Here is a 13,635-nt window from a genome sequence, read left to right on the forward strand (position 1 = left end):
TCAGCACAGTTTTTGTTGTTGCAATCATATTGGTGTTGCCCTTGTCACTTCTACTTTAATTCCCCCCCCCCTTATATTTTACCAAAAGATACTATCTTAAAAACAAGACACTCGACCACGCAAAACTTGGCAGCCGTGGGGGCGGAGGGATAGAAGAGGCAGTGTTTTTGCTACTGAATCCTACCTATGTTTGAACACCCATGACATTCCATGACACACGCGGGGGAAGCATGCTAAAGAGCTCCCCCAGTTGGTGGGTATAATGTCCGTGCATAAAGAGTTTCAGAATAATGCTTTCCACAGATCTTGAACAACAGGAATTTGCTTCAAGACCATATTTGGCCTATTTGCAAAGTAAAGTGGCATCACCACACAACAGTATCCATACATCTACATGAAGAACCAAAGTAACACATATGCCCCTTACACTAACTTGGCAAATATTCGCACAGAGCACACAAGGGGGAATTAAGAATATAAGGAGAGCCCTGTTGGATCAGGTCAAAACAGGAGGGCCACACGAGCAGGACCTGAGGACAACAGCATTCTTCTCCCTTGTGATACCCAGCAGCTGGTATTCAGAAGCAGACTTCCTCTGACTGGAGTGAAGCTTTGCGCTCAAATCACTGAACAGAGTGAAAGGTTATGAGTCTTGGGGTGGGGAGAGTGTGTGTATGAACTCAGCAGTGCTCGGTTTATTTTTTGGTTGCTATTTTGTTCATGTTGTTGGTGTTCTGTAGATTATAAATGTTACAGTACCTTTGTGAATCCTATAATTTATCATTTGTAATTGTGCTGTTTAGCTTTTTTTTTTAGTTGTTTTGCTGATGGTGCTTTATGGATTGTAATTGCTTTACTGACGATTTGTTAATTGTTCTATATGATTTGTGCTGTATTTGTGATGGTCTGTTCTGTTATTGTTATTTACTGTTTGTAAGCCAGGGATGCGGGTGGCGCTGTGGTCTAAACCACTGAGCCCCTTGGGCTTGCCGATCACAAGGTCGGCGGTTCGAATCCCCACAATGACAGGGTGAGCTCCCATTGCTCAGGCCCTGCTCCTGCCAACCTAGCAGTTCGAAAGCACGTCAAAGTGCAAGCAGATAAATAGGTACCGCTCTGGCAGGAAGGTAAATAGCGTTTCCGTGTGCTGCTCTGGTTTCTCCAGAAGCGGCTTAGTCATGCTGGCCACATGACCCGGAAAAACTGTCTGCGGACAAATGTCGGCTCCCTCGGCCAGTAAAGCAAGATGAGCGCTGCAACCCCAGAGTCGTTTGCGACTGGACTCAACTGTCAGGGCTCCTTTACCTTTATGGAGCTAAAAGCAAACTGCCGCTTGAAAAGTACTTTATTGGGATTTTAATAACAGTAACAATAAACAATAGTGGAAATAAGAGAGGTTAGAACAAGAGTTAAAATGAAAGTACAACAGTTCTGAAAAGTAGACATATCATGTATAAAACTAATTGGAACAAAACATACTTCTAATAACTTATGTCTATCTCAGTTGCACTTCTGGTCTCTAGATTACAGACAATTCTGTATGTATTTTCAGTGAGTAAGTTGGAAAGTAATGTCAAAATGTTGAGGGAAGGGATAGAAAGGAATGTTTTTCCATGCCAGTTTGCCAGGGATTTGCTAAATCAGATGTTCAGGCTCTGGGCCCATGAAGCAGAGGAAGGCTGCTGCCTTCATGCCCTGATGGCAGGCTGGCCGCCAAGGAGCCAGGGTGTTTTGAAATCAGGTTTTCCAACTGCAAAATTCCCTGTGAAACACACACACACACCCCAAGTCAAATGAACACAACACATGTTTTGCTCCCTGCTTACACTCTGTGTCAGTGGTGGTTTCTCCATAGGAACCAGTAGTTCTTATCTACAATACTGTAACTAACAGGACAATCCAACGGCTTTGCAATGGTGTAAATCTTAACTCAATGACACAATGGTGGAAGGTCCATTGGATCATCCCATCCTGATATCTGCTGCCTGATGAAAATTGTGTGGCCAAAATTGGTACCCCTCAAGCACTGGACTTCTCCAGTTTTCACCATGTTTACCTGTTAAACTTGGCTGGTTGCTTAAGATGCTTTGTTGTACACTGCAGTCAATAGCACTTGTTGTATAGACTTTTAGTACTGACTACTGTTAGCTCACAGAGGAAGGAGAACATCTCCTGGTGCCATGTGGTATTATTATTGTTTGGTTGTTTGTGGTTTTAGGGCATACACATGGCTTTAAAAAAGGAATAGAAAGCAAGATAACTACCCCCCTCCTGATTGAAAACGTCCCTGTGCTGTGCCAAACGCAGACTCTGGTTTGTGCTTGTCCTAGCCAGCAAGGAATCTCCAAAAGCTGCAGTTCTCTGTCCTTAAGTGGCCTCTTGCTCAATCTGCATCCCTGGTGTTGCTAAATTCTTACACTGAGATTCAGTGTTTGTTCTCTCTATTTAGGAAAATACCACAAGACAGGCCCAATCTTCATTGCCTGCAAGGTCTTCCCTTCTCTCAATTTATAGCAGCTGCAGCACAATCTGCAATGGTTGTGCTCAAAAGTAAAAGCAGGGTCCAATTGCCTGTGGAAACAGAAATTTTGCATCCATTGCAATGTGTTAGCATGGGTGACAAAGCATTACCTGCCTGAAGGTGAAGTAGAGGTGGCCCTAGCCCCAAATAAGGTGTGTTAATATAGTTTGGGCAGTTTAAGTATGTAAACGGAGCACATTCAGCCTTTGTGTAATTTGTGTCCATACTGTCCCTGACATTGCCTGTCATTTAAGTGCTCTTTAACACATACACGTAATGTGTCTCATTCTCCCCCACCCCAGTTGATCCATCTGCACTTCCTTCCCACCCAACTGCACCTGCCCCCCCCCCGGCAAGGAACTATGTAGGTAGAAGTGCCACAGAGGCACACACTCAGTTAAAGGTATATGGTAATAGCACACTGCTGACTTTAAAATAGCCACCTTGTGCAAAAAGATACATGTAATTCTGTGACATTGTGTGTGGGAAGCTGAGAACATCACAGATAATACGTAGGATGGTGTTGTGATTTCCTCAGAGTAGGATCATCTGTTGCTTTTGTATAACAGCAAAATGTTCCCGGGTTAATAGACTTTATATAGGTTTTGTGTTTGGCCTCAACCTCTAAAGCAGGGGATCTGGCCAACCCTCCATAGGTCACTTTGACAGGAGAGTGGGACTGCCCACCTGTCTGTCATGGGGCATCTTTTAATGTTGGGAGATTCAAGCTGCAAACTCTGTCTGCAAAGGAGGAATCAGTAGCACTCGCTCACACATGTGCTCCCTTTCTTCTTTTCCTCCTTTGCAATGGAAAAAGACAAATCAATGTCAAACCAGGATGGGCAAGGTAAGATAGGATTCCAACTTGCTTCTGGGTCCCTTTATGTTGTTTAGGTGCCTCTTTTGTATCAGTGGGATAAACTAATGCAAGTTGATCTATATAAACCAGGCTAAAGTTGCATGCTGGTGTTTGAATCCCTGGTGAGTGGTTTGACATGCACACACATTGTCTGGCAAACTTTGTTCAGTGCATGGACCTAACGTAGGCTCCATTGAGAGAGAGATTCCCTCAATTTGTCAGGCCATTCCCTACTTTTGAAACTGTTTTATGAGATGGCACTTTGCAGACACTATGAGAGAGGAGAAAGGAAACCTGCTTCACCAGAGTCATTACTGTGATGTTTAAATACAAGTGCAGCAGTTCTGTTTGAGTTAACCTCTTCCTCCAGCTACCTCAGCATTCCTGTATGCTCTGCAGTGGTGGCCATGTGCTAATAAACAGATCAAGTAGGCCATTGCGATAGAGTAACCACTTGGATCAGTTAGCCTGGATGTTACAGATTTCTCTCAGGTCCATGAATTTCCCAAAACAGGTTGAACAGATTTAGCGGGAACAACCCTTAATGTAACGAACTGGCTATGGCAGCCCTTTGCATAGGTTTTGGGGGAGGGTTGTTCCCCAGCAAGAGGAGCACCTGTTTCCATTGCAGTGCGAAACCTCAGTCACAGTGCATTGCTTGTTGCTTTGGGAGCTTGGCCAAGTGGTGTACGCTCACAATTGTAATGAAGAACAAGCACACTTGCAAAGGAGCTGCCAAGTCTTACAGGCTGTCTTGTTGCTATGCTAGGGCTTTGCATTCTTTTCTTGCCCCCTCATATGTGTGTGCTTAGAGTCTGCCAGATTCTGAATTAAGCAGCAGAATTGTACTGAATTATCAACTTTTAAAAAACAACAGCGTGGAAACTCAGTGTTGTCCGTTAGGAATTAGTAATTCCTTTAAATAGATATGTGATTGAATTTCCCCTTGGCATATTGTTTTTGGCTGACAAAAGTGGGCCATGGGAGACTTTTTAGGTTCTAAGGATTTCAAATTAGTATGCTTCCAAAGGGAAGAGAGGGTGAATTTGTGGTACTGGGGTCAAAGTTATACTTTCACTTCCACCTACTGCTGCTGTCTTTTTAAACCTTGCCTGCACTGGGTGAATTGAGGATGTTTCAACCTGAACTGTACAAGGGGAACGTAACTTTAAAGCTATGCCATACAAAGGCTTCTGAGGTGAGAACATGCAGGATGTTTCTAAACAAAAGGGTGTGTGTGTTAGAGGAGAGGAGGAGAGAGAGTTTAAAAGAGGCAGTGTTCACTTCCAGGGCAGTGTTATGTGAACCAGATAATCAAAGCAGTAGAAATGCTTGGCACAATTTTGAAAGTTAAAACTTTCAAGAAATGGAATTAATAGTGTCCAGTGTTGTGTAGTTCCATAAGCCAACCTCTCTTATCAAAGTGAAACCCTTGCATGTTGCAGGCTTAGTTCTTTTATGCAGTCAAATAGAATTATGTGAGTGGCGTTAAGCCTAGTAGCAAAACATGTTCTTAAACCATTTAATAGCTTTTTAAGGAGGCAAAGCACCAGTAAACAAGATAACCAATTCACTAAATAATATCCTATACATTTGTCATGCACAATAAGTGCATGCTCAGGATTAGTGCAAGAAAACTGCATGCATATACTTGTAACTATTTTACAAATGTGTACCTCCTTTTATTCCATTTTGAAGAGCTATAGCTTTGTATCGGCGGGGGGGGGGAATGCAGCTTCCTAGAAACTGGGTTTTTCCATGCTGTATCTTCCTCCTACCCCCTCCTTTTGTTGCATCTAGTAAAAATGGCTGACTTTACTAGTTTTAAAACAACATAAAGCAATGGTTAAGAGTGTTAGAGTTTTGGATTTGGGAAGCCGAGATTCAAATCCTTGCTTAGTTGTGAAGCTCCCTGGGCTTACCTTGGGGAAGTCACTTAGCCCAAACAACCTGTTAGGAAAGTTGTAAAATTGAAAATGTGACTTTGAACTCTCCCAGGACAACTATGGTTGTTATAACTAAGGTGGCCATTGAAGTGCTTCTGTAAATCATGCTTCAAGAATAACCACTATCAGGATAACTCAATATGGAAAGACTTATCCACAAATTTTGGTGCATGGGAGGCACCCTGTTGAAGGGTGTGCTGGGGAGACTGTGTGTTGGCAAGGTATAGCTTTTTCCTCAGAAAAGAAGTTGCTTGGCCAGTGGCTTGAAATGTATTTGGCTGCATTCAGACAGTTCTTTATTCCATCTTCCTGATACTTCCTTACGTGTTAATTTTGGAAAAACTGGAGACCAAATTCCCCACCATTGATCTGCTAATTACCACGCAAGGGTGGTTAATGACAATTTCGAGTTTGTGAGAGAGCTGGGCTTTGACACCCAGGATCCCCCTCCCAAGCTTCTCTCTGGCCTGCAACATTCCAAAGACACTCCTATAAATGATGCTGAAGTTTGCCTTGCCAAGTTGTGTCTGTGTTTTGACAGGGTGATCCTGAATTGTTCATTACTAGGTGACCTGCCAGGGGAGTTCACGTTTGTTTCCTGACGAGGAAATAGTGTGTTTGACTACATCTTAGGGTCCTCAGCACTGATAAGTCAGTTTGAAACAGTTCAGGTGATAGACCACATCGAGAGCAGTCACCTCTCTGTGATCTTAGCTATCAACTCCCCCTTTCCCATGCGCCCCCTTCAGGAACCCCCTGTCAATGGAAGTGACTCAGCTTGAGCCATGAACTTTGCCGTGAGCGACCACACCACTAGCGATTATTCATCTTTGACCTTGGCCACCAAATTTGACAGTCCCACGCTTGCGCCTCTGCCTCTGATCCCTGATGCAAGCAAAGATTTTCTGCTTAGGATCCCTTGGACCACAGACTCACCTTACAAACTTCTCCAACAGTTCCAAAGTGAGAGCATGTTGGAATACAGAGCTTCTATAATTACCGTATTTTTCGCACCATAGGACGCACTTTTTCCCTCCTAAAAAGCAAGGGAAAATGTGTGTGCGTCCTATGGAGCGAATGCAGGCTTTCGCTGAAGCCTGGAGAGTGGGAGGGGTCGGTGCGCACCGACCCCTCTCACTCTCCAGGCTTCAGGAAGCCATCCGCTAGCCGTGGGAGACCCAGCTCTCCCACGGCTAGCGAGCGCTGCATTAATCCCGAAGCTTGGGGCTTGCGGAGCTCAGCGCGCCCCAAGCTTCTGGGTGCCGGCAAGGTCTCCGCTAGCTGTCTAGACCTTGCCGGCACCCAGAAGCTTGGGGGCGCGCTGAGCTCCGCACGCCCCAAGCTTCGGGATTAGCGCTCCGCTAGCAGTGTCTAGGCTGCGGATAGCAGCCTGCTTCCTGGAGTGTTGGGCGCCCTGAAAGCAGAGCGCCCGGCGCTTCGGGAACACATCCGCAGCGTGGGGAGCCTTGCAGGAGTTCCCCGCAAGGCTCCCCACGCTGCGGATAGCAGCCTGCTTCCCGGAGCGTCGGGCGCCCTGAAAGCAGAGCGCCCGGCGCTTCGGGAGCACATCCGCAGCGTGGGGAGCCTTGCAGGAGTTCCCCACAAGACTCCCCACGCTGCGGATAGCAGCCTGCTTCCCGGAGCGTCGGGCGCCCTGAAAGCAGAGTGCCGGCGCTTCAGGAACACATCCGTTCGGTTTCCCTGACCTGCTTTTGGGGGGGAAATAAAGGGAAAATTTTTTTCCTTTATTTCTCCCAAAAAAAACTAGGTGCGCCCTATGGTCCGGTGCGTCCAATCGTGCGAAAAATACGGTAACTCAGGGACGCGGGTGACGCTGTGGGTAAAACCTCAGTGCCTAGGACTTGCCGATCGTATGGTCGGCGGTTCGAATCCCCGCGGCGGAGTGAGCTCCCGTCTTTCGGTCCCAGCTCCTGCCCACCTAGCAGTTCGAAAGCACCCCTAAGTGCAAGTAGATAAATAGGTACCGCTTTATAGCGGGAAGGTAAACGGCGTTTCCGTGCGCTGCGCTGGTGCTGGCTCGCCAGAGCAGCTGCGTCACGCTGGCCACGTGACCCGGAAGTGTCTCCAGACAGCGCTGGCTCCCGGCCTCTTAAGTGAGATGAGCGCACAACCCTAGAGTCGGACATGACTGGCCCGTACAGGCAGGGGTACCTTTACCTTTACCTATAATTAACTCAGTAAACCCCCGATAAACTATTGAAACATTTGAAATCCTAATAAGATCTCCAAATGAGTTTTCAAAACAACAATTCAAGATGCAGAAACAATCCAGGGAGCCCTTTGCTGCTGTCTGGTTTGATAAAGAATGCAGAGCACTCAGAGCACACATCCGGAATATCTATTGACCACCATCATAAGGAAGAGGCAACCGCCCTATCCCCATAATATTTCAGGTCTTAAAATTTGTTGCAGCATCTTATTGAAAAAAGAGATCTGAACATACCAACAAACAATAGGAACAGCTCCTTTATACCATAACCTCAAACAAGTAAAGGAGATTCTGGTCCTTAGTTTCTGGGGCATCCAATACTACTTACCTCTCCTCTCCACCCATTTTGCCTAGTGGTTCGTACCACTACTTTTCAGGTGTCCTGCACGAGGAACATTCCAGTGGAGTGACTTGTCATCATTCTATGCAAATGGACGCCCCTGAGTGGCCCCAAGTTTCATCAGATGAAATAAAAATGTTAATAGGCCAGTTAAAGCAAAGGAAAGCCACTGGCCCAGATGGGATAGGCCCCAGTGTTCTTAAACTACACCCCGACTGGTGGGGCCCCTTGCTGGCCAACCTGTTCACATGGGTAGATATGACTGGACTTATGCCAGAGGCATGGACAAGCACAATTATCATTTCAATATACAATAAGGGAGAGTGCACATTACCATCTAACTATAGACCATTAAGCCTCCTCTGTAGTGGGGAAGCTATATGCTAAACATCTCTTGGGAAAGCTTACCCAGTGGATGTCCCAATTTGCCTTACCAGGCTCTGAGCAGTTGGGTTTATGTCAAGGAAAAACCACCTTGGATCATTGTGTCATACTTTCTCACCTAGTGGACAAATACTCTAGGGTTCCTAATCAAAAACTTTATACCGTCTTTTTGAATCTAAAAGAAGCCTTTGACTCAATCCCGAGGGAGTTGCTCTGGAAGAAACCGTCCAAAATGAACATCCACTTAAAGGTTACTTTTTCAAATTAGAAAACTAAACACTTCCATGAGGTGCCAGGTGAAATGCTCTCAATTAGGCAGGCTAATCCCAAAAATCATCGTCTACAAAGGGATAAAACAGGGTTGCATCTTAGCCCCATATTAATTCATTCTTTTCCTAAAAGACCTATTTACGCGGGGTGGGTGGCCACTGTCCGAAGCTCAGCTCCATCCACGTTCCCATCTTACTATATGTCAACAATGCAGTCATTCTGTCTTGCACAAGGGTTGACTTGAAGCAGCTTCTGTGCCGCTGCCAGGAATAATGTATAGCTAACAGCCTGGAACTGAACTTCACAAAATCTAAAGTGCTTGTTTTTTTTCAAAATCTGGAAGCCTCACAGGTGGGAGATCATTAGTAACCTTGTTGGAACAGGTTAAAAATTTGAAATACCTAGGCACCCCACCTACAATATAACGCCTCCTGAAAATACCATTGTAAGCTCGCACTGAACGGGGTGGATACTTTTGCTCTGGCTATTACCCGTTTCTTCTTCAACAGAGGGAATCAATACATCCCAGCTGCACTAAAGGTCTTTAATGCAAAAGTAGGCCCAAAACTTATGCATGGCATCCTATTATGGATTGGTGCAGTTAACCAGTTGTTGAAACACATCCAATCAAAATTTCTGTGCAAAATCCTGGGGCTGCCAAAGTGTGCTGTATGGAAACAGGCTTCTGGAAACCAAAGCGTGGCTCACCACTATAAAATTCTGGCCCCGCCTACATTTCAAGTCTGACTTTTCTTTAACTTTCCATATGCTAGCAGAATTCCACCACTCAATGGTTAGCTTGCATTGAGAACAAAATCAAAACCTGTAGCCTGTCACTTGAGTCGCTGCTTATGCTCCCACAATTGGAAGCCTTCTAGACAATCAGGCGTAGAATTCTAGAGATTGAATTCCAAACTCTTAGCCGCACTGCCAATAAAACCTGTTCTCCATTGGGGTTAGGAATTCCATCCTCGTATGGTCAGGGCACTCCATATTTACATCATCTTTACAATCCCCACTACACAGAGCTCTTTTCCTTGCAAGATTTAATGTTTTGCCATCTACAGTTTTGCAAGGTAGATTCTCTAAAATCCCATATCCTGAAAAGCACTCCCCTTGTGGCAGAAAACAGGTTGAATCCATCACACATGTTTTATTTCATTGCCCATTTTATGCAAATAAATAAATAAATATTTGGTCCCCTTATTGAAGGAGGGGATCTATCACACTGACTCTTCCAGGGTGTCCTATCTGCTGAATAATTGTAGGATTGATGCTGGGGGGAATGTGGCAAGATTTTTGAGTGATGCCATGAAATTACGTCACCATAGGTCCTAAGAGCCACTTTTGTATCTCACGACGTTTTATCCTAACGTACCTCTTACTATGTTTTATTACCCATGTTGTGTTCTGATCCATATATACGGCACACTCTTTCTATGCCAGTAAAGGAGACTGATTGATTAATACTTGTTATTTTTCATGCTTTATGTGACCTATCAAATAGCCTACAAGCCACTTGTAGAATCTAGCAGAAGTTTAGCACTTATTTCTGTGTCAATTGCTTCCAGAAAAAAATCCAGTTCAACCCTGTCAAATCACTGGATTTCAAATCATTGTAATTTCACATGATAAAGTTTGAGGTAGTATCCCAGCATGCAGTTCTTTCCTTCTGTTCAAAATTTAGTGTGAGATGGTGGTATATGGACCAAAAAGCCACCATCCCATAACACAACATGCACCACAGTGTAAAAGGAGCATTAGAAATCAGAACAGAAGCACTAGCATTATATCCCGTAATACTAACGCAATAAATCCCACATCTGAATGCAGCCTTTGAAAGAAGCATTGTTCTCTCTCCAGCGCAGCAATAACACTCCCCAAGTGTTATGCAGTGCAGACATGAAACTCAACATTATCATGCCACAGGAGTGGCTGAGTGATCTTATCTTTCTTGTGCCTTCCCTCTTCCTCACACGACCTGTGCTTACTATGATAAAGATACTCCTAAATCCTGGCTGTAAAATAATTTGTTCATTTCCACCCCACTACAAAAAATCATGGTTAAGAGGAAGAATGCAATGCCTTGTTCCCATTTACTGATTGATTAGTGATCAGGGAGCATTAGATCTGTACCAGTTCTATATGTTAAGTGCAGTTCCTGTATCACTTTATGTAAGCTGGAGATTATTCTGACAAGTGGCTCTTAAATAGGTTTCTGTATTTTTCACCTTTGTACTTCAAATGTAACATGTACACTCAATTCAAAACTGAATCTTCTACTTTCTATTCCTTTAGCACCATTCAGAAGAAGGATGCTATAGCTAAAAATGCATCTCTAAACATTGATTGTGAAAGTGGTCCTCAAGTAGTTATTTTCTTTAAGCCCCTTAGACTACATAATAATGTAAATATCATTTCAACTTCCAAGCTAGTTTCCTTTATCATACCCAACTTGCGTTTCAGATGTGGCTGCCTATAGAAGTCAGCAGAATATTGTGGTTTCCACTTAAAACTTGTTTTCACCCTGATATTTGCAGTCTGTAGGCATTGTCACAAGGGGCTAAGGGGGTGCAGACGTCCACATATTGCCTTGCCCACATATTCCACACACCCATTCACCAAAGCTGCCAGAGCGTTTTGGCAGGTGTATTCTCAGCCATTGCTGCTTGTCTTGACTTGGGATGGGTGAAGAAAAAGAATCACGAATCAATGGTCACCGGGAGGGGAAGCCTCAGCAGCTGCCAATACAATAGGCCTGAAATGAGTCTCAAGGAACTCTTCCCTCCCCTTCCTCTGACTGCAGCTGCTGTTTCAAGATCCATTCTCTCATTTTGGCACACTGTCTTTTCTGTCTTTTGGCATTTCTGCCTTTTGGACTGGAAAGTTCTAGAGCCCCCGACTCTCCAAGGCAATTCAGATTCCACCCAGGTTTGAATAGGGAGGAACTGAAAGAGTAATGTGGCTCATAGGCCCATTATTCCAGGTTAAATATAGAATAGCAGAGTGTGATTGTGTATACAATATCCATATTTGGTAATAAATCTGTTACCTACTTCTGAATAAATATGCTTATGATTAAAACATTGTGGGTGTGGGTGTAGGTTTTACTTTGTGGACTCCCTAGCCATACTGGCTGGGGCTGATGAGATCTGTAGCCGTAAAAGACTGAGGGGGAAAGCCCCTTCATCTACCTACCATGTTACTGACATGGTTGTTAAGATTACTCCAGCATGTATCTTAACATCATTTATTTATAATTACATTTCTGTCCCACTTTTCCTGCTGTGAGCTCAAAGTGCCATTCATGGTTTTCCACCTCCCCATTTGATCCTCACAACAACCCCATGTGGTTAGGGTATGATAGGCTAAGAGATGGTGGCAGGACTAAGGTCACCCAATAAGTTTAATATCTGAATCGGAATTTGAACCCCCGTCTCTCATTTCTTAGCAAAGCACAGTAACCACTACAGCACACTGTCTCTCTGTAAGTGTGGCAAATGTCATCATTATTAATGATATCCAAGGCAACCTGTGAAAGGGGAGGCTTGGGCAATATACAGCAGCCTTTTTGCACAAGTGGGCTCAACAGCAGATGGAAGAAAGCTAGTTGTTGTCATTTCTTTTTGTAATACAGATATACCTCATCTTACATTTGCTTCATGTTATGTTTCTTCAGGTTGCGTCCCGCAGTGACCCAGAAGTACCGGAAAGTTACTTCCGGGTTTCGACGTTTGCGCATGCACAGTAGTGCTAAATCGCGCTTCACACATGTGCACAAGCACCAAATCGCGCAGCATACCTGCGCAGATACAGCGCTTCAGGTTGTGGGCTTTTCACGTTGCGAGCGGGCCTCCAGAACGGATCCTGTTTGCAACTAGAGGTCCCACCGTACATGACTCTAGTTAGTTTTCAACCCACAGAGAAAAGCTGAGCAAAGAAAAAAGGGCACCCTATAGCTCCTGTAATGAATGAAGTAGGCCTGTAAGGTGAACAATATACTGTTGGTCAGTCTGCAGTGCTTGGCAAAACTGATAGGTGAAACTAATTTCTCCTAAGCCACTCCAATTTATGTCTTAACTTCTCCACTCTCCTCAGGAAATAATGAAAAAGGTTTGCCAAGGTTCTTGATCAGAGAAGTGGACTTTGAGATAAAGGAACTAACTAGGCTCATGTTTTCGCCTGATCAAGAAAACCATCCGTCAAAAGCACCAGTGAAATATGGTGAACTGATTGTATTGGGGTAAGTATTTCTTATTAAAATGAGACCCAGTGAAAATGCATTTAACTCTGTGAAGAAAAGCAGTTTTGCTTGTCACTATATGCAATGCAATCTGGACCTGTGAAGATTATTTCTACTGCCATTTTCTTCTTGCACCCTGACTTCAAGCTAAAGCCATCATACTAATGTTGGACGACATGGTTAGTTAGGATGTGCCCTCGTGGTCTTACTGTTGTTCATGACTTTGGACATGATCCAGCCACCACTAAACATTTCTAAGCTCCATCAGTTCCAGCAGGAGAGATTTAACATATATGTAAGCTTTTCACTGAAATCAATAGGGCTTAATGTTGGCTGTATTGTGTCATTTATTTTAAAGGTATTTGGTTTATGGTACATTAGGCTATAAGTAACAGACCTGTTAGCAAGAGAGAGCATCTGTTCTTATAGGCTACCCTTCAGTGTATCTGAGTTGACAATTTCACATAAATTTTACATTTCTGCAATGATTTTTAGAAGGACTTCAGTGGACTTGTAATACTATCTCTAGGGGTGTTTTATATGTATATATTTAAATCATTTGACCCCTATCATTCAAATGCACAAGTAGACGTAACAAAAAAAATCATACTATAAATTAACAATTTAAAAATCAGTTACAAAATAATTAAAACACTAAAGCAACAGTAGGTAAATAGCACTAAACAGCCAAATATCAGTAATACAGCAGCAGTAAAAATTATTCCAAATATACAAAGACTTTTATTTTGGGTTGAGCAGGAGACTCTTAATCTCCGGGTCGTGGGTTTGAGCCCCACGTTGGGCAAAGGATTCCTGCATTGCAGGGGGTTGGACTAGATGAC

General features: G+C 43.9%; 1 protein-coding gene across 2 annotated transcripts in view; it reads left to right on the plus strand.

Moving 5' to 3' along the window:
- The window catches only part of PELI1 (pellino E3 ubiquitin protein ligase 1), a 60,537-nt gene that overhangs the window by 32,112 nt on the left and 14,790 nt on the right, over nucleotides 1–13,635 (plus strand). For both annotated transcript variants that reach the window (XM_053380339.1, XM_053380341.1), the window contains exon 2: nucleotides 12,649–12,793. In XM_053380339.1, coding sequence (XP_053236314.1) covers nucleotides 12,723–12,793 — 71 coding nt within the window. In that variant the 5' untranslated portion in view covers nucleotides 12,649–12,722. The remainder of the gene's footprint in view (nucleotides 1–12,648; nucleotides 12,794–13,635) is intronic.

Source organism: Podarcis raffonei, chromosome 3 (assembly GCF_027172205.1).
Source record: "Podarcis raffonei isolate rPodRaf1 chromosome 3, rPodRaf1.pri, whole genome shotgun sequence".
NCBI classification, from domain to species: domain Eukaryota; kingdom Metazoa; phylum Chordata; class Lepidosauria; order Squamata; family Lacertidae; genus Podarcis; species Podarcis raffonei.